Source organism: Hippoglossus hippoglossus, chromosome 3 (genome assembly GCF_009819705.1).
Source record: "Hippoglossus hippoglossus isolate fHipHip1 chromosome 3, fHipHip1.pri, whole genome shotgun sequence".
Lineage (NCBI taxonomy): Eukaryota > Metazoa > Chordata > Actinopteri > Pleuronectiformes > Pleuronectidae > Hippoglossus > Hippoglossus hippoglossus.
This window is the reverse complement of record NC_047153.1, coordinates 14,534,741-14,559,050: the sequence shown is the minus strand read 5'-3', so window position 1 is coordinate 14,559,050 and position 24,310 is coordinate 14,534,741. Positions and strand designations below refer to the sequence as shown.

Here is a 24,310-nt window from a genome sequence, read left to right as displayed (position 1 = left end):
TTGACCTCAATACACAATTTAAGTTGCCAAAACACTTTGCAACAGAATTCGCCCCAATTTAAGTTTCCCAGTTCATCTTTCCACTCAGTCTTTCCTGATCTCCTGAAGTGGATTATAACGTCCTAAAGGGGATTGTTTCAGGTTGTATCAGAAAGTTATATGGGCACAACTTTATGCAGCTATTTCATCAACTGTGATGAATGCAGGGTGGTAGAAATGTATATTGTTTTTAATTCTACGTATGTCCAATTCAAAATGAGTTTTGATAATTATGAAAGATAAGATAAGACAATAATTTGAGTTGAAGATAAAGAGTGGACACAACTTTTCTCAAATCTGAGATTTTTGGATTTTTTCTCTATCATTTAAACAATTTTAGAAGTTTTGAGTCAAAATAACTTAAAATGTTCATGAAGTCCAATATTATGAACTTTATTTAAGTTACTCCCAGTTGTTCTGGCTGCTGCTGTTCACTTTGTTGCAGGCTGCTGTTCGGAGCGTCTGTAGCCGTATGTGGAGATACATGTCCGGGTAATAACTGTCATCCAGAGGTGATCCAGAGAAGCTGAACCTCACTGGTTTCCCTCTCCGCTGATTTACTATATTTGCAGTTTTCCCGCTGACATTGGGCTGCGCGTCAGCGTGCGTACACACGCACGCGGAGCGCGTCGTGTGCCAAGAACTCAGGCTGCTTCAGGGAGGCAGGCTGGCGAGGGAGTGAGGAGAGACAGTCATTTTTTCCTCTGGTCATGAGGGGTCTCCTTCTCTATATAAGGCGCTGCGAGCGGAGCGGTGCAGGAGTTACACAGCTCTATGTGCTCCAGGAACACCGCCAACAAGCAGCAAGTCTCCTGCGCTCACAAGGGAATAAACCTGTGCGTCCTGCTGCTGCTGCTGCGCACTTAGGGGACTCACGCACCCAGCCCCCGGATACCCACTGGGAAATAGGTGAGTTACTATGACACATTTATTCACACGTTATTGGACTGTGGCTTCATGTAAAGCAGGGGGTCGAGATGTGATCTGTCTTTTCTATAATGCACACCACCTCGTTAGAATATGATGACGGTACCTGGTCAGACTGACTGACATCATTGTGTCACTTAGTGCTGTCAGACTCATTGGTTTACTCTGCGATCATATGAACTCAATGCCACCAACCATGTGTAGTGACATTTCATTGGTGGGTTACAAACCATGCCACTGTAGAGGAGGCGATTGGCAACACACAGCCATTCATTGTGAGCCTCTTTAATAAGGAAAATGTGAAAATACCATGTTTAGACATGTGTTTATTAGCAGTAGTTGCAAAAAAGAAAAGTATTTCAGAATATAATGGCACGTTTTAAGTTTTAAATACAATCAAATTTCAAATTTCACCATAAAATGCAAATCACTAAAGAACAGAGAAAATGTCCAATTATCAATTTTTTTAAATCTCATCAACAGGCAGAAGTTATCAAGCACATATGAGAATCAGACAATGTCTCCTGTGTCATGACTTGTGTTTACACTCAGCCTCATGCTGGGGTAGAGAGGAGGTCAGCCCCTCCTCAGATCAGAAGAGGCTCCACAGACGAGGCGTGGATATGTGCATGTGCCCGACTCTCCGGCTCCGTCTGTCACTTGGGTATAAAATTCATGAGAGCCGTGAGAAGGGCCCAGGCACAAGACGCTGATGGAGGTGCAGTGTGAAAAGAGGGGCAGCGGGAGAAGGGTGTGGTGCATCACGGGCTGCCCACATGGCTCTCGGTGCCCAGAGCTGGCACAGCATGTTGACTTGACACAGAGCCAGTGCCAGACCTCAAGCTGTCTCTGCAGCCAGAGGTGAAGGGATTCAAGGATAAGAGCAGCCAGCGCCGGAGCTGGGTTTGTTGTTTCTTCTCCGATCACACACTGACTGCTCCTCTGTCTCTGTAAGAGTTTGTGATAGTTGGTTTATCTTTAAACTCAGATGTCCTCCCTGTAGCGTGCTGCCTTCCAGTCGGAGGGTCAGATGCAGGGTCAGTTACAGAGTTTTACTCCTGCATGTGTCAGGAATGCAGTGGTTTTCTCGAATATGCTTTGTCAGGGAGAAGCGAGGTCAACGTGAACTCAGGTCTTCCTCCTCTGCATCCCACCCTGCTGCTCAGTTTGGTTAGAAAATAATCAGGAGATGAGGATGAAGCGGTGCACTTTCAGAATATTATACATCGTAATTTAGTGCAGCAGGAACAAAGCAAAGTCAGTCATATATCTTCTGCTTTATCATGGCTGTTTAGAAATGTTCTTAACAGGACTTCTAACTAAGTTTCTTCTTGTGAGACAGTGGGGGTTAAATAAAGTTTCCCTGATTCCTGAAAATCATTAAGTCAAATAACTTCAGTATCACGGTGCAGCTAAATGACGCACAGTATATTACAACACAGTCATCGTGACGTCAAACTCAATGGGGATAACATTTCAAAAAAGCTTATACTGTCAATACAGTCACCAGTTTATTCATTACACCAGTACAATCTGATGCAATCCAGTGTAACACCTCTGCAGGCTTTTAATCATCTGCTTGTGATGACATTGTATTCAACTCTATGGTCACTATTAAGGCTGTGGTTTCTGTAATGGGAAGTTGTGTTGGGTTGTTTTTACTATTTACTCACATGTGGAACATTATTAGCATCTTTCAGTAAAATGCATTCCAATGCAACACCACCTGTCGAGCCTCAGACACGATGGAGCTGTTCACACGTCAGGAGGACTTACTGCAGGGCAGTTGCATTGGATTGCATCAGATTCTATTAATAACATTCAATAACAGTTTTTGTGTAATTTGCAAAGACTCTATCAGCATCGGTCATATTGTGACATAATGCACACATGCGTTTCATATCAATATTTCATTCTGGTCTCGTCAGTAAAGCAACAGAGAGGCAGGTGACAGGAACATGATGGAACTTGTTGCTACTGAACAACATTTAGCGCTTTCATACATTTGGTCCTTTGTAAACCTGCATGTGTAAACTGACTGAACTTTTAGTCTCATAAACGTCCAGACTCTCCCACATTAGAGCCTCTGTGCTTGCATTTTGTAACATGTTCCCTCCTGTGTTGACTCACACAGTGGGAAAAGACTCATTAAACATTTCCTCCCAGCAGGTTGTGTCTAGGCCTTTGAGGAGCGGGCGTTCACCCAGAAACCCCCGTCTGTTCTGCAGCCCGCCAGTCCAACCCACACAGCCCAAGTTGTCAGAATGACCTGCACCGCCACCACCACCACCTCCTGGCTTCCTGTGCTCTCCCTCTTGCTGATGTGCGTATGGGACTCGGCTTCCCTCCACCTGCCTGACTCCAAGGAGCTCAGGCAGCTTCTGAGCCGCTACGAGGAGGATGCAGACCGGAACGGCACCAGCAACCCGGCCGGCGGTAGGACCCGACGAGCCATCCGCTGGTCAGACCGCGAGGAGATCCTCCAGCTGCACAACAAGCTGAGGGGGGGCGTCTACCCCACGGCCTCCAACATGGAGTACATGGTGAGGCATGTCCCGTAACCCACCGATCACTTATTCTTGCTTAATTCTTTATAAACAAAGGCTGTTGGCAAGACATTTTTTGGCTTTAGTTCCAATGTGTCAGCAACACTGAAACGAGTCTGGTAATTAGGGTTTAAGGTTTTATTTTGCTTAGAAAAAAAGGTGTTTTCCCTTAATAAAAACAACCTTTTCTCTCTGCTGGAAACATGCAGTCATGATGGTGATCTACTGCCAGTCTGCTGTGCTGCCCTTTAACAAGGCGGATAATAATGCTGAGTCTGTACTACCTGCGAGCAGCTCCTCGCCGGGGAGAAGACAGGGGAGCGAGGGAAGGCTGGGTGACAACAGGATGGAGAGAATAAGGCCAGAAAGGGAGAATTTGTGTGGCCCATCAATGGGTGAAGAAGGAGATGAGGGATTATTGTTGAGACACAGAAAATTATTGGAAACCACAATGTCCGTGAGGTTGAGAGACGCACTGGCGGCCTACGTGTCTGTGCACTGTGGTTGGGAGGAAAGTGTCTGTAGACTTACTCTGCCCAGTGCTCTCTCAAATTCCAGCGAACAGGCAGTGCGTGTGTGTGTGTGTTTGTGTTTGGGCTTACAGCAAAGTCTGTGTGTGTGTGCGTGTTGCAGCGACCACCGAAAGGCTGGAAATTTACTGAGGTACTGAGGAGATGTGCTTTCCTGTACGTATGCTGTCCTCCTTCCATTGACAGCGCCCCCTTCACGGTGGGAGTCAGGTGTCTTCTCTGCTTTCCAGCCTGCTCTCCGCCGCCGTGAAGAAACCCACTCAGGAAATGTGGATGATTCAGCTGTGATTGCTGGAGATTTGTAATGGAGCGGGGCCAGGCGCCAGCTGCTCTGCTCAAATGACACCGTCTAAGGTTAATGTTGTACTTATGTTCAGCTCGGTTTCAGCTCGCTGGGATGGAAGGAAGTGCAGGAGGCAGAGGCCTTGAACAGGTTGTGGTTTAATATCTACTGAGTCAGGACAAGATGTGAATTATACGGCTCCACATTGTTGTGGAGGCAGCAGGTGAATGTTAAAAAGTCTGCACCATTCGTATGAAAAAAGTAATTTCCTTGTGTGCAGGTTTGGGACGATGAGTTGGAGCGGTCTTCAACTCACTGGGCGGAGGAGTGTCAGTGGGACCACGGACCTCAGGACCTGCTCATGTCTATTGGACAAAACCTGGCTGTTCATTGGGGCAGGTGAGATGCAATGGCACACTTCTATCATGATACTATAGCATCTATAGTCCTACATGTAGCTTCTCAATCTAAAACTCTTTGAATCCTTGAATTGAAGAATATTATGTTTCTTTATTGTAGAAAACTTTTTTGAATTTATCATCAGTCAATTTATCATCAACTGTCAAGAACTGGCACAGAATAGAGCCATGTCCTGCAAACTAGAGACGAGTGTTCACCTTCAGCAGGAAAGACAACTTATCTTAGAATAAATTAGTTTGAACTGATCTGCTCCTTTAAAAAAGTCTCGGTCCATGTGAAGAGCAAGCTCGGGCAGTGGTCGTCAGTGGCAGCGTATTAAGGTCGATGTTTGTGTGTGAGTACACACCAGACACAGTGAGCCTCTGTGCATGACAGTGTGTAGCTATCGCAGCAGGTGCCCTTCCAGGAATCTGCTCTCATTCTCACAGCCCCTTTCCTCCCTCTCTCTCTCCCCTTCTTTTCTTCGCGTGCCAACAAACGTTTTTTTTTTCACTCCGCCCCTCTTACTCCCCATTTGTAAGATCAGCACTTTTCAATACCGTAAAAAGAGATGTTTATAATAGGAGCTACAACTGATTTGTTCGGCTGTGGAGCCATGTTTACTTGTGCTTTGATTCTTCTTCTTTTTTTTTTGGTATAACCTGATTTGATTTCCCTGTTATGGAGCATAACAGACTGCAGGTCTGTGTGCCAGCAGGTCATATTCAGACTCACCTCTGCAGGTCTGCAGGGAGGGGGAGGAGCAGGGAGTCAAGCCAAAGCACCTGGCAGCCCCCAAAAAATATTCCCCTTTTTGCCCCTGGTACCTGGATGGCCTGTGACTGAGCCTACTGTCTGTGTGTGTGTGTGTGTGTGTGTGTGTGTGTGTGTGTGTGTGTGTGTGTGTGTGTGTGTGTGTGTGTGTGTGTGTGTGTGTGAATGTGTGTGTGCAGACACCGCTCTCCTGCCTTCCACATCCAGGCCTGGTACGATGAGGTGAAAGACTACACTTATCCCTACCCCCAAGAGTGCAATCCCTGGTGTCCAGAACGCTGCTCCGGGCCCATGTGCACCCATTACACACAGGTGAGACATACAAAGAATAAATAAAGGCAGGAGGAGAGGAGGTGAAAGAGTTCAGCAGAGACATTTAGAGAGATACAAAAAAAAATAGGTGTAAAGAACTCACATCAAAGGCTCCAGAGGAAGCAGCATGAAGTCTGATAAATTGCATTGAGGATAACAGTCCAGTATTGCCAACCAAAGTTTTTGTGGTCGAGTTGCATTGTGGGTAACGTAGGCATCAGGTTTTGACAAGAAAGAAGACTGCATGGTGTCAAAAAAGCGGCAAAGCATGTCCCAGATTTAAAGGGAGAGTTCATCAAGTGTCAGAGTCCACAAAACACTTTTGGAGTTTCAGGGGTAAAAAGTGTAGCCGATAAGTGACCTATCTTCAGACGTAATAAAACAACAGAAAAAACATAACATGCCTCCATACTGCTCGTGTAGTTTCATCCAAGTGTCTGGAAGCCCCAACATTCACATTTGACTCGTAACGAGGTCATTTCCACCGTGTTTTAAGCCTAAAAGTCCATCAGAGGTGGCCAAGCTAGCGGACGTTAGCATTTCCGACGAACCCTGAATGCATTCATCAGAAGATATAAGCGGACGTTTAGGCTTAAAAAACGATGTAAATGACGCCGTTTCAAGTCGAAATTGAATGTCGGGGCTTCCTGACACTTCGATGACACCACACGAGCAGTATGGTGGCATGTTAGTGGCTGTTGTTTTATTACGTCTGAAGAAGGAATCACCATTGACTTCAATTGTATTGGATTGTGCTCTAACAAAGTTTACCCCTGAAACTCCAAAAGTGTTTTGTGGACTCAAACACTTCACCCACCATTGGCATAGTAGATAATGAGTGAGTTTTCATTTTTGGGCGAACTATCCCTTTAACAGAAACCCAGATGCTAGTGACAGAAAAAATAAGCGTTTGGGGACAGAGAGAAGAGTTGGCGATTTGATTGGAGAAAATCAATCAAAAGCAAACAGCAGTGGGTGAGCTGGCATCTTCTTCTCCTAGACTTTACTTTGTAGCTGCAGGGATGAGTTAACAGAAACATCCAGACTCCTCCCTCGGCCTTCACCCTGAAACCCGATCACTGCCATCTGGTAGTCATTTCCAGACACAGCAGACATCCCGCACTGCCTGACCTGGATTCTTGTGAGGATGCTGCAGTGTAAAGGGACAGTGCCCAATATGAGCATCATCCCCTTGTCTCTGTCTTTCATTCTCTGGATGCGCTATTGCATTTGTGATCCGGACAGATACGGCTGCTTTAGAGAGATCGTAGACCCTCTGGATCCAGAGGTCGTATAGTGCTGAACTACCAGCACTCAGCACACATCAGTCGATGTGCTGACTCACTGCTTCCAGTGGCCTGTAACTGCAGCAGGGGAAAAGATGAACATTCCTGAGGAGGGAGAGTGCACATGTTTGAGAGTTTGGGAGGAAAGTGAGGAGGAGTTATGGAACATGCTGCGTTGTATTCGCCGTCAAGTGGCACATCATTCATCTGTAACACCACCGCAGCAGCTTTCCGTTTAATAAGGTGTTTTATTTCGCCTTGGACCGTTTTGTGCCGACACTGACCTCTGTTTCTTCAGAGGGGTTTTTCCACCTCTAACGGGAGGATGAAAATGATTATGATTGCATCACAGAAGGCAAACTGGGTTTATAAATGATGTGCATCTGACAGAATAACAGGCCCGGCACTCCTGGATGTCCCAGTAGCCCTCATTAATCTAGTTTCTTCCTCTGGAGTAACACAGGCTGCTTGGAATGAGTGCTACGACCTCTCGGCTAAAAGCTCAGTAGTTTACCGTGCTATGTGTCTGTTCATTCAATAATTTTTGTGCTAACTTTGGCCCTTTTTTTATTTCCCTCTTCACAGCTGGCCTGGGCAACCACCAGCCGTGTGGGCTGTGCCGTGCACATGTGTCCAAGGATGAACGTGTGGGGGGAAGTATGGGAGAACGCCATTTACCTTGTGTGCAACTATTCCCCAAAGTAAGATCAGTATTCCTCCATGTGCCACTGTTCATCATCACCTCTGCTCTCTTGACTTAATCATGCATTCCCCCCCCCCCATACAGTGCTGACAAATAATATATTGCCTGTGCCTGATATAGATGTAAGTGTAGATATGGAGCTCTAATTGTTCCAGAGGTTTTGTGTGTGCCGTTAAAATTCCTCCAGGATTCAGAATAGAAAAATAATAATGAAGCACAGGGAAAGAAAAACAAGAGCAGAGCGGGCGTTTGTTTTCCAGACAGCCCACAGGATGTAACTGCCTGAGAGACACAGAGGAGTGTGGGGCTAATGTCTATTATAGGAGTGAGCAAAGAGTACTGAAGTAATTACAAGGCCTTGAGCCCAGTGATGCCTGACTGATGATTAATTTCCATTTTAGTCAAGCTGTTCATTGTGCACTACTTCTGCAGGGGTAACTGGATTGGAGAGGCCCCATACCAGCATGGCCGCCCCTGTTCCCAGTGCCCTCCCAGCTACGGAGGAGGATGCAGGAATAACCTCTGTTACAAAGGTGAGTCAATCTACTTTTTTATTTGTTTAGACATAATAAAATTAGAGATACTACCAACCTGAACTCCATCTGTTCATCCATTTATAGACACTCAGCGCTCAGAGACAGAGGACATGAACGAGGTGGAGAAGCCTCAGGTTGCACTGCCGCCTCGTACCACCACCGCCAAACCTGCCCCCAGACCCAAGAAACCGGCGACCAAACCCTCCACTCCTAAACCCACCACACCAAAGACACCATCTTCTAAGACCCCCAACACTAACTTAGGTATCTACAGGGATTGTTCTTAATAATATCCCCAAACTTTATATGTTTGTGTGCATCTCTAAGAAAATGTTTTGTCTTGCAGCTCAAAACATTAAGTGTGAGACCAGACTGCGAGATAAGTGCAGAGGAGCAACCTGCAACAGGTCAGGATATTTGAATGAATTTCACTATAAATATAAACTGCACATTCTGTATTACTGTGAATCTGTTTCTTCAGCTCACTTTTGTCTCCTCATTTTCTAACCACAGATATAATTGTCCGGCCAACTGCATGAATAAGAAAGGGAAAGTCTGGGGAACTCTCTTCTACGATGTGGTGAGTCCGTCCAGCGTAAACAACTAACACCACACGTCATTTATAGTATTTACTTTCAATGAATATTTATAAATGCGGGTTTTTCCATTGTTTTAGCAATCAAGTATTTGCAGAGCTGCTATTCATTTCGGCGTAATGGACAACAACGGTGGACTGGTCGACATCACGAGAATGGACAAGTTACCATTTTTTGTGAGAGCCACAAAGAACGGCATCGAGTCTCTCAGGTAGATAAATGAAACACAGATGGAATTCCCCTTTACCGATGCAGCTGTGACTCACACTCTATGCAATAATACTGGATTTCTCTGACATGATGTCTTTTTACAGTAAATATAAACCCAGTAACGCCTTTGTGATGGCCAAAGTGGAGGGTAAGTGAAGTATTCCCTTTACGAAAAGCTTTGCGTCGTGATCCTACAGATTCACACAGTCAGTATGTTAAGAGTTCTTCTCCTTCTCTGTGACAGAAACGACTGTGGACTGCTACACCACGGTGGCTGAAATCTGCCCCTTCAAAAAGCCCTACTCCCACTGCCCGAGGTGCCGTCTCCCATCCACCATCACGTTGTTCACTAAAGCACGAAACTGTTAAAGTTACGGTTTCTGATGAAAAACTTATTTCTGACGTCCGATTTCTTCCTCAGAGTTTTCTGCCCGACCAACTGCAAGAGTCAGCCTTCTTACTGGTCACCTGTGATTGGGAACAGCATCTACACAGATGTAAGTAATTCAAAGTTTCTTTGTGTATGTTCTGGATGAACTTTAGCAAATGTACCATGAGTCACACTGGGCCTATTATGGCCTATTATTGGAGACAGAAAGGGAAGGATACCTGGATGTGTTAAGGCTTTGTGATGCGCGGTAGCTATGGAAAGCCGTTGAATCACCATCTGAATTTGGGTCATGGAGAATGGGATTAATGGTGAGGTAAGCCAGCGACTGCCAGGGATGTGTGACCCTGCAGTCCGAGGGTAGGAGACGCAAACGTGCCCAAGGGCTGTGGCTGACGTCAGGCAGCGACTGTGTTTCTGCGGTGGCGTAGAAGCTGAAAACCGTCTGCTTAGAAATGTTGGAGGGGTGCATGGACAGTGTGATCCGTGTTTGGACTAGAAATGAATGTTTTCACTCCAGACTGTTGATAAGACCTTATGGTCTGTTGTGCCGCAGCCAGACTTCTGGCTCGGGCTGTGAATCAAACACTCGAGTGCGTCCGCGAGCTGCTGCAATGCATTTTGTATCGTGTTTGTGATGTGTCTGTGAAAGGCATTTACAACAAAGTGATAGTGATGAAGTTGTTTTTCCATCTTTTAAAAGCCCTTCCTCATCTGACACACTCTCGCCTCACAGAGCTCCAGTATTTGTAAAGCAGCCATCCACGCAGGAGCGACCGGCGCAGAGGGAGGTTTAGTGGACGTTCTGCCACTCGACAAGAGAAAGAGCTATGTTGGAGTCCTGAAAAATGGCATCCAGTCCGAAAGGTACTGCAAAGTTTTTTGAGGTCATCTACTTTTTGCAGAAATGATCTTCCCAGACTTTTGCGCAATAATAAAAGGTACAAAGATGGATGGATCAGGCACAGTGTCAAATGGTGGCAATTTATCATAGGGACATTAGAGATTGCCTGAAACCCATAAATCTATATTTTTAGATTTAGCTCCTTGAAGTCTCATTGTGGAGTATTTAAGAGACGTTATGTCGAAAAAAAGACGCGGTGTGTGACAGTTTCCATCAGCGAGTAACAATTTGTTTAAATGCTGTGAAACTCCAAACCTCCTTTTGTTGTAATAAGCTCCCAGTAATATGTTGTAATACAATACAATTGTAATACAATGTTCACCATTGTTGGACTGAAACACGAGCGTCTTAAATATTCCAGAAAAGGTTCTTTTACTCACTACACCCCATTGATTTATGCTTCCTGTAATACTGCGTGTAACGGGTTCCCTGCATGCACACCATGTTCCTCACATCACTCTCATGTCTTTGGCCGGCTCCAGCGCACTCGGCTCAGGCAAAGAAGCTGCTGCGGCCGCCTCAGCTGGCATGTGGGCTAGTAAGAGTGATGGTGTGGTTTGATGTGTGGATGGGCCACACGCGGGATCCGTGCTTACTTTACTCAGGCATTTCAATTGAGTGTGCAAAGTGCTGAATGGCCAAAAGCACTGCAAGTCTGAATGTACAAAACCTGAAGCGGAGCTGCGAAGGCCCCACTCAGGGCACTGGGATAGGAGGTCAGACCGCCGAGTCTGTGCCATGTGCCAGCAGCGTCAAGGCAGGGTGGGCAGTTTGGACCCGACTGGGGAAGTAATCACAGACTATCCAATTACTCGAGGATGGAAATGCTGTCGGCCACTTAGTCAGTGCTTCCCTATACGTATGTACAATTATCTGTGATCTGATACCAATCACTCCGGCCTATCACGATTATTGATCATGGCAGAACTTCAAGGTCTCTCCAATAATGAACTAATTACACAGTCATCAGGTTTAGCACATGTGGAAGCTGGGAAGGTCAGTTTCAGAACACGCCAACAATGAGTTATGCTGCCAGTGTCATTTGGCGGATGTGTGTTTTTTTTAAATTATTTAAATTTAATTTGGCTGATTGGAGGATTTTCCAAAGATGTGTTTTTATTTGACTTAAAGGGGCAGTCCACCTCTTTAACACTTGAAGTTCAGTTTAATCATCCCATTTCTACTCTTCCTCTGAACTCTGCTATAAGGTGACTTCTCTGGCTCCACAGGCAGAGTTCTGGGAATGTAACTGTGATGATGTCATGACGAGTGTTATCTCAGCTTGTGCTTGAGACTCACATTTCTTGAGCCTGTGTTACAAGCTGGGGCTGTGCAGTTTGAAGGAATCTGACATTTAGGAAGCAGAACAGAAGGTGTTATGAACAGAAAGGTTACTTCAAAGTGTTTTTGGACCGTCGTCCACACACATAGATTAAGATTCAGAATAAAAGGTTTGACCATTTTTCTCCAATCTCCCATTTAATTCTCACAGTTGAGTCAGAGTCTCCCCTGACTTTTCTGAAGTAACTACTAAACTACAGCATGTGCATCCTTAGTAGTGACCATAGACTTCTAGATGCACGCAAGATGGACGATGTGTCTCCACTTCCTCCCGATGATGCTAGAATATCCTGGATACAGGTGCCGCCATCTTGCGCTCTTGACGTAATTTGGAGCCAAGCTTTTTTTATAGCATCAAATAACTAATTAAAACCGAACTTACCGGAAATGAACACTTGAACGTACATCATTGTGATTCGATTTATATGAAATGACAGAAACCCTCATTGAGAAACTTTTATTTTACGTCAATGTCACATCTGTCAACATGGAGGAGGTGGGGTTTATGATCTATTCTCCAGCCAGCCACCAGGGGGGGGGCGATCAAGATTCACTTTCACTCTTCACTCTTCACTTTTAAGGAGACGTCATGTCGTCCACCTCACCAAATGTAACATGTTTTCTTTGTCATGTGTTTGCAGCAAGAGCAACACAGAGGGCGGCTCGTTCCGACTCTTTGCTGTGAGGGAGTGAGACGTGAGCTCAGACGTCCAAACACCAACAGAGTCACCTCAGCTGCTCTCGAAGAGCAGGAAGTGCCCACAGGTTGGAAACCATGGCTGTTCGTCTTTCTCCTCCATGTGCCTTCACTGGAAACAGATCGATTGCCACTTCTCCCTCTCAGATATCTAACAGTAGCCCCCCCAGTAAAAGTAATGGATTATGTTTTGTCAACTTTTAACTCCATAAGATAGAAGGATTTTTCTTAGACATACTAAATGTGTGAATACAGATGGTTTTTATATATAATGATGCATTGAACAGCTGGTGCTGAAAGTTTATAAGTTAGACATGTTTTACAGAAAGTACTATGTTTACATTGATGTTCTTATACAAATATATGTCGGTTTTCATACACAGGAATGTATACGGATCACACTGTATTTAATCAATGTGTACAGAATATATGATATTTTGTTTGTTTTAAAAATGGAGTACCATATATTAACATATTCATGTTTTTATTCTGAAATTTCTTTTTAATTTTATTGCCTTTGTCTTTGCTTTCCTGCTCCTGAGAGTTTAGACTGTGAAACCAGATCTCAGTCTAAATGGTATGTTTGAGTTAAGAGATGTGCTCGTTGTGAGTATGGAGGTTTTGTTGGAGAGGAAACAGAGTCGTAAATGAAAGTGTACAGAGGCAGCAGGCACTGCAGCGGGGAAACAAGGTTTTCCTACAGGAGGCAAGTGTCACTTCAGTGGGATTAAGTCAAAGTGTTACACTGTTGTGTATATTTTACAGATCAGTTACAACGTTTTGATTGGTTTAAGTGGTAGTTGGTTGAGGTGGGAATGGTGGCAATAGTGGCAGATATGTTTATAATAATGAGCAGTAATGTGTAATATACCAGTTTATATTTATTGTTGCTTTGTGCTATCCTTGTTTCTCTTTTTCTCTTGCTTCTCTAAGACATTTACACTTGGCATTCAAACGCATCTCGTATCCAGATTGTATCTAGATAAGATCACATTAACCCAGACAATACTTAGCAAAACCTTTATTTAAATGGAAATGCTATTCATTTAACACCCTGTTACGTTTTAATATGGCAGCTCAAACACGCCCACCAAAACCAGAGAAAATGTAACATTTCACACTGTTTCAAGGAAAGATTTTCAATCTGGAAACCGTAGCAAAACAGCACACAACATTTTGAGATTGAAAGTGCCCCTGGTAATAACATGTGTTTTAATGGAGTTCTGACTGGGAACTGTTTGCTCTGTCTAGCTCGTGTCACATCCTCTGGTTTGATGCATTAACACTTGTACTTTCATGTTCTCAAGCTCATTGCAATCCAATCACCCAAAACACATTTTAATCCAAGTATAAATGAGATCTGAGATATATGAACATTTTTAATTTCTCCTCCACACCAGACATATGAATGTTTCACAGTTTTCCCGTACAGAGAGTTCTGTTTTCTAAAGACCAAGCCATGATTTGAGGTATCCGCATCAAACTATAGTTTATGCCCTTTGGTAAATCCTTGATTTTATTACTATTTCTTTGTACATTTGTCTTAATTTAGGTCCTTAAAACATTTATTCAGTGTCAACAAAATGCACAGGAAAAAATGCTGCAGGGTCGGGGTTCCAGTTCAAATCATACCAGACTCATAATAGCACCATTATAAACCTTGTTATTGTACTAATTGAGGATTCAAAAGTCAAAGCCAAGATGAAATTAGATTTAACTTCTAAATCTTTTTCTTCCAGCATATTTAAACTTTATCTCTTTATTCTACCTCAGTCCTATTGCTGCGCTCAATATGTACGTCTTTTCTATATGGGAATGTTTATGGCAAAGATTTATGGGAACTGTAAATACTATGATATTTGTTTTTTGAATCATCCACTAAGCAGTAAGATTATAATTAAAATGTGTGAATTTATGTCATTTGTCTTGGTGGTATTGTTTTTATACAGGTGTGGGATGGGGTTTTATAATTTTGGCACAATTCAAAAATAAAAATTGCTTTACAAATACCACAGAACATGTTTTGTTTCATTGAAATATGGTAGTTAATGGTACTTTTTGCACACAAACAATCAAACCAATGGACAGTGATGAAAACATAACCTCCGGGGCTGAGGTCACCACAGCCTGTGAATTATCGTATCTCAAGGGCCGGAGTGAAAAGAGAAGAAGAAGAATAGATAGCTGTTGTAACAAGAGCTCATAACTTTATTAAACCTTCTTCGACCAGAGTTTTATCAGGCGAGAATCTGTGTGTCATGCATTACGGATGAAATTTAGACCCAGGCCGCCCAGGATTTGCCCGTTATCTTTGGACAAATATCACTGACCATGTTCATAACCTGGCTCTTCTCCCTGTGGTCAAACTCAAGCCAAACGAAACGGAACAATAAAGTAAAGCAATCGCTTTTTATTCAAGAACCACGTGCATGATCTGCCAATACTTAATATGTGGCTTTAGCTCATGGTGGAATTATTTCACAAGAAAGAAAGAAACAAAGAAGGAAAGAAACAAAGAAGGAAAGAAAGAAAGAAAAAGTCTTGGACTTGGCGAAAATTTCATCACCATGTAATACACCATTTCTGGGACAAGTTCACTCATATATATTCCAGTAATGAATTCCCAATCTACACAAACGGTGTAGAGAAGTGGGAAGCGGAAAGATGACTGGCAGGGAGGGAAGAGAAAGTGTGTGAGCACTAATAACTCTTCAAACCTCAGGTTCTTTTATGCGAGGCAGATGTTGATCCCAGGTTGGACGGGGCGCAGGCCGTCCCACTGATAAACAGCTGCAGCCGGCTCATGTGATGACTATTTTACTCCCATCGTCAATGGAGATAAAATGAAAATGTACTCGCACTGTAAATCCTCTGCTCAGAGAAAAGACCGTGGGGCTCAGTCCAGTTTTCACTTTTCTTGTCCTCAAATGCGCTTTGCAAAACAGATTGTATGATGATTGGCTTTATGACTTAAATGGGAATAGTGGTAATGTCTGTTTTGTTTTCTTTCTACTGTCATTAAAGTCTATTAAGGGGAGCTGAAGCCAACCCCAGCTGACATAGGGTGAGATATGTGGGCCAACATAGAGAGATATGTTGGCTCACCACTTCTCATGGCCGGTTAGCTCAGTTGGTTAGAGCGTGGTGCTAATAACGCCAAGGTCGCGGGTTCGATCCCCGTACTGGCCACTAACTTTTCGGACATCAGTGTGAAAGGTCACTGGTTCGAGGCCACGGACTGACAAAAACATCCAAGAGGACTCTCCCTACCCCACTGTCTAAGTGCCCCTGACCTTATTCCAACATCTGCTCCCCATGGCTGCCGTGTTGTGTTGTGTCCTGCTGTGTTCACATGGATGGGTCAAAAGCATGTAGTGTGTCTGTGCATGTGTGTGGGACCATTAAAGGAATCTTGAATCTTAGATGGAGTGTGGGAGTAAGCCGGAGTACCTGGAGAAAACACCCATACACATTCTCCTATTGGGAGAATAGGAGATTCAATGTGCTTTAAACAAAAACATGTGATCTCCGCAGTGGAATTACTACCTTATGTCTCAGCCACCTGTTGTGTCACCTCTCACCTGAACGCTCGGAGATGTTCTGATGTTAGTGTGAACCCGTCTGAGCGAAGAATCTCCTGCTGAGTGGACCAGATGTGGACCAGATGTGAAAGGTGAACACTTCAGTCCAGACCCAATCGTGTGGACATCCTCCTGAGTTCATGTATGAAAAAGGCTTTGGTCTGGCAGACATTGGTGAGTGATGGCTCTCAAAAAAGTAGCAGCCATATTTAGTGCTTTCAAATATTAAAAACCAGACTTAAATGAGTGTAATTTGCATGTAATGGATGAAATCATAATGTGGTGAACGTTTCCATTGTTCAAGTTCGAACCCTCCGTGAGGCCCGCTCTGTGCTCTCATGTGCAGTTGTGGGTGGTTGTACTGGGAGAGCCACGTGTGTGGCTGTGCAAACTGTATTATTACCAAAATGTAATATTCTGAATTGTATTAATGGGGTTTTGGAAGGGCGCACGAGAGCTTATTGCAGAAGAGTTCATATTCTCCAGCTAAGACCTCCAGGTAGAATCTCAGATAATAAGTAATGGAGTCCAGAGTAATAAAGGGTTGTGATGATATTGTTTTGGTCAGAGAGGCCTCACAGTGCAGCACATCTTCCAAAATAAAAGAACAGGAGGTGTGCTCATTACGACAGATTGTGTCAGACCTGCGTGTTTTTCTTAAAGACCTGGTGAGATTTGTAGCCTTTACTAAATCCATCAATCTGAAGGGAACATGTGGAATGTGTTATGAATCGAAAGGAGGAAAGTCGTCTGAGTCAAAGTGAAAAATGTCTTTTAGCGTAATTTCTCTCGATAAATGCTTTATCTTAAGGTTAAAGTGCAAACAGCGGTTACTGCAGCTCCCCGAACTCCCATTTTTGCTGTTAAAACGTTACATCATTTTCACTTTTCAGACAGAATATGTTTTCGTACAGTCTCCTCCTCAGCGTCTGCCACATTATGATGATCACAGTGAATACCAGGCTTCTCTATTACCGCTCTCTCTTTCCACATAGCAGGGACCTCTTTGTCTTTTTCTCTGTCCTCAGGAGAGTCACTGCAGTGAATCCCTTTGACTTCTGGCTAAGGAGGAGAAAACCCCCAGGCGAGAGAACAAAAGCTGTTTGGCAGAGAGATGATGAGGAATCTGTGCTGATGCTGCGTCAACCACTGATAACTGGAACACTTACACAGCCTGGATAGATCTATAGGCTCCATGCAACTGTCTGAAACGATGAGACCTGAAGGATCTCTCTGCTGTCAGCCTCACACACAGTTTTTCTTTCTCCCTCGTGACGCATGTCGGTTCTGGGAAGAGTTTAGCTGAAGAGTCAGAGCACATTGATCAGACATATTCACGTATGGCTCATTCGGCAGTCAGTGTTTTTGTGGTATAAACCACAATCCATGTTGTTCTGAACACATACACCAGTTTATCCCCTATTCAAGGACGGATTTATTTATATCGATGATGATTAAGAACAAGTCATTTTAAAATGATGAGGTGACTAAAAAAAACTAAACTCTCTTCCAACAGAAGGTCCTCAGTGAATAATCTTTGGACAGATGCTGTGTTTACTGCAGGTTTTCATAACTAGATCACGGATTCTGGACCCGATCGAAGGGATTTAACTTTTTCTGCATTTTACTTTGCGCATGAACTGATTCAAAGCTCAAGATTATGAATGAAACTTTACTCTTCAGTGTTTTAAAGGCATGAACTGTGGTCCTGTACCACGACACACAGAATTAAATGCATCAAGTCCAATACACCTTTATTTGTCGTTATTCATCTTAGAAAGTATTGGATTGAAAAAAATGATGTATCTCATGGACCAACGGACAACAATAGAGCAACATATAAACACACAACATTGAAACGCTGACATGCTGTCAATCACAATGTTAAAGGTGGGTTTGGTCATTGGGTTCTGAAACACTTCTTCTTCACGTCCTGACAGATATCGATAAATAAAGTCCTGTGACTAACTGACCTGCCTGAGTTGGCGTCTATCAGTGCACGTTTTTCTGTTTTGGGCACGTAGCTTTGAGAAGCGAGCTGATGGGAGGAAGTGGATGTGGCGACCTGCCCGGACTAAACTCTCACTTCCTGTTTTATTTTGTTTGTCATGCACTCTGCTCATGGACTCCAGCTTCACTTCCTTCCCATTATTCAGTTTCTTACCTATGCACTCACCTGCGTCTCATCAACACTCATTCATTCCTCGTGTTGCCTTCCTGTGTATGAACACCGCCTGTTTTGGTTTCCACCGAAAACCCTGTAAGTTTAGATTTTGTTGTTTTTGCCTGTGGATTTCCTGTAACTTTTGAATCGCTGACTACCTTCCTGTGTATGCACGGTTGCCGAGAGAGCTCAACGCACTGCAAATTAGGTATTGAACTACAGCCAGGTTCATCACTTTTTGGGGTCCCCTGGAAACAATTCCGTTGTCATTTTAGAAATTTGCAGCGCGTTTCTGTATTTGCACGTGTTTTTACTTTTTGCAACGCACTTGTCGTCAAATTGATGAAGTTGTTTTGTTCATTTGCACGTGTTTTTTTCTATTTGCATGTGTTTTCTTAATTTGCAGTGCAGTGCTTAATTGTCATGGACATCCATTCAGTGGTCAAAAAATGTTGTACCTGTTGTGACCAAGATGAAAAATCCAGAGACATGAAATGTGGCTATGATTTATCCTCTGGGCACCATGAGCATCTGCACAAAGGTCAGCCCGGATAATAGTGTTTTTTGTTTTACAACAAACAAAAAATGTCAACTTCACAGCGGCATTATCGGAAAAATCAGGGGACGACCACTAAATAATAAAACAGAAGCTGCATTCATTCAGTTTTTCCTGGGAACAGAATGAGAACCTGGAAGCTCACATTTTTTCCCCCCATTTCTTTTCACAACAAATGATGAGAATGATTCATCTGCTTCTTCCCTCAAAAGATTACCATCAGTCCGGTATTAGCCAAATGTCGGGTACATGAAACAGTGAGACACTGTTACATAAACCTGCTGTCAGAAAAGCCGTCTAAATATAGAGAACCTTGTTATAGACGTTATAACAAAGAGGACACTCATAGACCCGTTTGTTCTCCAGCATCAAACGGCGGGGCCGACGCCTAATCACATACTGCCAAATGGTTGACTGCTTCTTTTGTGCCCTCTGCCCGTCATTGCCCTGCTGGGTGAACATCTGAATCCAATGTGTGGCAGAGGAGTTTGTCATCACTTTGTTCTGACTGAAGTAGTGAAACGAGCTGAAAGTAAACAAGGCTTGAGGGACAAGCGTTAGTATCTGTTTAAATAGCTCTGAGCCACAGAAGAAAGAAAGAATAAACAGCCTTGGCAAAGCTCTACTTTGTTAAAGTTTGGTCTCTGTGAGAGGCTCTTAGAGTTTAGATGAAACTGACCCCGGCCTTCTATGGGGCTCTTAGTTTGTCCACTCAGGCTGAAGTCTTGACAGCGATGATCAAAACAAAGCACAAACATTTCTACCCTCAGCCACTAAAGAAGTGAGGCTGGATATAGCCATGGTGGTGCACGATTTAAATGGGAAAAATGCCTTTATGAAAAATCACTGACATTCTGAACGTAGAATTTATAAAGTGATAATATTCTGCAGCTGCATGATAGTGTTGAGGTATTAATAGCAGACAGATAACGGGGCGTATCTAAGGATATAACACATATGAGAAAAACCTGCTCCCTGAGATAAAGGCTGGAATTAGTTTAACTTGATATATTATATTTGTTTTTTGCGCTTTGCGTCTGTCTTCTTTTTCATCGAATAAATACATTAAAAACAACACAACAGGGACGTAATTAAAACAACTACTAGTTATTTCTTATTGATTCTTAAGTAAAAATAGTAGAATAACAAAATTAAACCAAAGAGTATTGTACTGCCGTGACAATATTCCTGTGAATATATAAAAAAACAATATAGGACAGAAATGTTGATAAAAAGAGAAAGAAATAGATTGAAGACATATTTCAGAAAGTAGCATATGAAGTAGAATAATACATTTCTTTGACTTTAACATTAAAAGGTCATTTTTTCCACATGTCCCTGCAGCATGTTGTCAGTGAACACATTGAGTGATTTTGTTTTGCTTCACCACCTCCCACTCAGAGTGTCACACACTGCAGCGTACAATATGTGTTGGAACCAGCAAGAGGTCATAAATCGCCTTCGTCTCTGCCAAGTTGTTTTCAAGAGTGGAAGACAAAAAGCCTTTGAAAATGAAGAGCTACAGTAGCTCTGGCTCCACCAGGTATGGAAACTGGCCCCACAAATCATGTGACCTTTCCCAGTTCGGAGAAAAAGGGATTCTCTACCTGTAACCGCTAATCTCAATTAAAAGACGTGGCCATTAATTGTTGGCACTTTGGAGCACACAGCACAGATGTGATGCATCCATCACACAATTTTGAATTATGACCATTTTACAGTATATAACAGATAGTGTAATGTCTTGTGCATACAGTACGCTGATCTAACCTCCTGCAATGGGTCTATGGAGGTCCGTGTTATTATTTTAAATCTGGTCATAAATTCAGACCAAGTTTCCACTCCAGATTTGGCTCGAACTTGTTAGACTTCCATCAAAATAATGGACTGTGCAGATTCTCATCAGTCTCTTTCGAAAAACCAACTTTGAGCTCTCCACTGTTTTGCACGTTATTAAATTGTGAAGTTTGATACAAGGTGAAGAGGTGAGAGGAGCTGAGACAGAGTTAATGTTTTAAACATTTACAATGAATGGATGGCTCTTTCTTCAGAGATGGTGCTGGGTGCGCAGACACCATTGTAATGGTAACTCTTGATGCCTTACGTCCACTTATGTAATGACTGACATACCTGTTATAACAGGCCGTTCACAGATTTATGACAAAAGTGTGATATTGATTGATATATCTTCCAGGTATACAGAGAATACAGTAGATGTTTCCAGAAGCATATTAGGATTTTTGTCCACCTTATGTTTAGGTTTTTCGCAAGTGTGTGGGCGCATGTGTGTGTGTGTGTGTGTGTGTGTGTGTGTGTGTGTGTGTGTGTGTGTGTGTGTGTGTGTGTGTGTGTGTGTGTGTGTGTGTGTGTGTGTGTTGGGTGTGTGTGGTTGGGCGTAGTTTCCAGACTTCATCTGTGCGCCTCAGATTCATTCTCTAATAAACTCAATAATCCTGCTGCAGTTCTTATTTTACCTCACTTCATCCCACCAGACTCTGACTGACCGTACAGTCACCCACAGTGGTAGGAACGCCACAGCCGCTCAGCCTTTTTTATCTTGTAATATTTAGTCTGCCTGTTCTTAGTCTCTGCTCGACTGACTCCCTGTCTGAGCCCTTTGGTTCCTCGTTCAACATTTGACTTTGATCCTGGATTCAAATCAGAACCGCACTTACCTGCCCTGCTCTCACTGAAATCTGACCTCTCACAGCTCGGACTCAGAATTAACCCCAACCCAAAATTGAATGGTTTTTTTCTTTGTCCATGTCACAACCTATCACCAAATTTCTGGGAAATTCGTTCAGTAATCAACCAACCAACCAACTGTTCAGAAATCCTACTGCCAACCAACCAACCAACCAACCGTTCAGTAATCCTGCTGCCAACCAACCAACCAACCAACCAACCAACCAACCAACCAACCAACCAAAGATAGGCAGGGGTGAAAACATAATCTGGAGGTAATAAAAATATATGTGCCTTTGAAGCAGGCTATACAGAATGAATTAAATTAACATATTTCAATTACAGAACCTTTTTTCAGTGCATATCTAATTCAGGTGTTTTTACATCTTTATAGCATAAATAGAAAAACACAGCCATGCAAGAAAATGTTATTACTTGTCATTGAGTGACTGAGAAATGACTGCTCTTCATCAGACTGAGTTTGACTTATGGTTCGGGATGAAAATGATTAAAAGCAGAGTCATCCAACAACACTCATCAATTTGTGGTCAGAATAAACAGTCTTTTTATTGGGCTGTTTGTTCCAGTTGAGTTTATTGTTTTGATTTATGCTGATATTTTCCTCAGCACCTGCTTTATATATTTTTGTATTTTTTATATAAGTTTTGTATTTCCAGTAGCAGAGCTAGTGATAATTAGAAACATTTGCTGATAGAGTCAGTCGGTTATGACAGAGTTGTAAAGGTCCATTCACACAAATCCTCCACAGCTGCTTTACATTATATATAAGACAAATGACCAGTTCTATATCATGATATAGCTTCTCATAGAGCCACATTGAATCAGCATCTCAATGAATACCCGTGAGGCCACTTTTCCCATTTCACTGATGTCATTGGTCTATCTGCACTACACGTTGGCACTCGCTACTCATGCCAAGACAAATGTCAGCCTGGGCCGCCCTGCGCTGCCCCAGCTTGGGGTCATGAGTTTATTTTACCAGACTATACTTGACTTGCTAGCTGCCTCCTGCACCATGGTACTGCAGGGGCTCTGGGAAAGGTTTTGGTTCCCAGACAGAACTGGGATTTCTAGACTTGTTGGTGACCTTTTTCCCGTAAGGGTTAGAACAGCTGACTTGTGGGAGCTGTAAAGACAATACTCTCAATTTTATTAACAATTTATTTGACGATTCCCACATTTTATCTCTTTATACATAAACTGTGAAAGACTCCAGAGCTTGTGAGCCCTTGTCAAATAATGTAACAGTCAGTTGTCCCATTAAAGGCTGATAGTGGCTTACGTGTAGCTTACACATACAGTTCAGACAGCTGTAATGGATGTATGTCTTGTTTGCTTTTGTGTGTGTAATTACGCACGATTTTGTACGAACAGCCTTCACTCTAAAGGAATGTTTCTCTAGCTCTATCTGCACTTTATTTGACACACACTGTTTCTAGTTAAGTCATCCAATATGTTATCATGGTTTAAAACACAAACCAGAAGGGTTTCTTTTTTCCTTGTGTAATTTATACTCACTAATTATGATAGTGGGTGGACGGCTGTATTTACAAGTGTAGTTATATTTGAAATCAGATTCAGACAACCAGGCTATAAGAAGGGAAGAGTAAAGACAAAAAAAACCTTCTTTCTCTCCCTCCGAGAACCGTAAATTATGTTTTGGGAGTGGTGGTTGGACTTTGACGTCTGAGCTAACCAACTTGTTCATTGTGGTGTTGTCTCTTTGGAGTGAGTAGTGAGGAGTAACAGGAGATCAGAGTGCTGACATGAGCGTGAAGCCATCCTGACGGCTGGCCTGCTGACGCACATCAATTTCAAGAGGACCAACATATGCTGCCTCAGCCTGGATGCTTTCTTGGAACTCGCGAGTTGTGTCTGACTGACGAGCTTCAAGGTCTCAAAACACTCCCGTCACAGCGGAGGACTCCATCCAGATCGCTGCATTCTTCAGCAAATGTTCCACCATATTTGACAGGTGACCAAGAGTACTCACTGTTTCTGATACAGGAATAATTCTCAGGTTACACGTAACTCTGGGCAGATTGAATTCTGGTTCGGCCGGGGTCTTTGTATGGATTTTGTATGTTTTCCCTGTGTGGGTGGGTTTTCTCCCACAGTCCTAATACATGGAGATTGGGGTTTGGTTGATGAAAATTTTAAATTGACCGTAGGAGTGAATGTGAGCGTGTATGGTTGTTTGATTCAGCTGCACTGGTGACACTGTTCAGGGTCTCGCCATCGAAGTGTCCCAGCTCTACCTCCAGTGCATAGACTATATAAATGTACAATCTAATGTCACTTCCACCCACTTTCCAGAAGTGAAGCTGAAATATCCCAGATACAAATTCTACCACCTTGTACATTTGCAGCCGAGTCTGCGTAGTAGCAATTGTGGGATGGAGCCACAGCAGTGAGGTCCCATCGATACACAATGCTCGACCAATCGTGACTCAAAAAAATGTGGATTTGAACATACATCAGTGTGATAAGAACGACCTAAAGTGAGAGAAAACATCTTTGAGAAAAAGAATGTATTTGGTGTATACTGTGAGATTTTAGTTTGGTCCATTTCCCATCCACTAACATGGAGGCTGGAATTATGACCCATAGTGCATCAAGCCTCCAGGTTGCAATTGAGACACTTTGGCTTCATTTTTGAGGAACAGTCATGTCATCCATCTCTATATACAGTCTATGCTCCACAGCCAAAACCGCCTGACAACAGATACCAGTTGTTTTTTTCTGTTTGGATATTTCCAAACTCTTTGTGGTATCATTTTGTTGAATGAAATCACCACTGTCACTTTCTCTACACCTTGATGAACTTGACAA

The 24,310-nt window shown here is 43.1% G+C and overlaps 1 protein-coding gene and 1 non-coding gene across 5 annotated transcripts; both read left to right on the top strand.

Annotated features, from left to right (window-relative positions):
- The first annotated feature begins 549 nt into the window (after window positions 1-549).
- Window positions 550-14,480, top strand: crispld2 (cysteine-rich secretory protein LCCL domain containing 2). Of its 4 annotated transcripts, none has more exons than XM_034581286.1 (15): window positions 550-948; window positions 3,136-3,509; window positions 4,606-4,724; window positions 5,678-5,810; window positions 7,682-7,797; window positions 8,232-8,332; window positions 8,420-8,599; window positions 8,682-8,742; window positions 8,849-8,915; window positions 9,012-9,142; window positions 9,246-9,289; window positions 9,386-9,458; window positions 9,563-9,638; window positions 10,266-10,396; window positions 12,416-14,480. In XM_034581286.1, the coding sequence occupies exons 2-15, from the start codon at window positions 3,231-3,233 to the stop codon at window positions 12,465-12,467; spliced, it is 1,563 nt and encodes a 520-aa protein (XP_034437177.1). In that variant the 5' UTR covers window positions 550-948; window positions 3,136-3,230; the 3' UTR covers window positions 12,468-14,480. The 4 variants fall into 4 exon arrangements, with proteins under 4 accessions (XP_034437177.1, XP_034437178.1, XP_034437179.1 ...); XM_034581287.1 differs by having other exon boundaries at window positions 3,133-3,509; XM_034581288.1 differs by lacking the exon at window positions 550-948 and adding an exon at window positions 1,634-1,827.
- Window positions 14,481-15,586: 1,106 nt separating this feature from the next.
- Window positions 15,587-15,660, top strand: trnai-aau. The gene has a single exon. It is a non-coding gene; the product is annotated as a tRNA-Ile (tRNA).
- Window positions 15,661-24,310: the final 8,650 nt, after the last annotated feature.

Excerpts from the sequence above, each read along its gene's own strand:
- crispld2 (XM_034581286.1), top strand. The coding sequence starts at position 3,231 with ATGACCTGCACCGCCACCACCACCACCTCCTGGCTTCCTGTGCTCTCC. Across the intron at positions 7,798-8,231 it reads GTGTGCAACTATTCCCCAAA|GGGTAACTGGATTGGAGAGG; the intron begins GTAAGATCAGTA and ends CTACTTCTGCAG. Across the intron at positions 10,397-12,415 it reads AATGGCATCCAGTCCGAAAG|CAAGAGCAACACAGAGGGCG; the intron begins GTACTGCAAAGT and ends ATGTGTTTGCAG.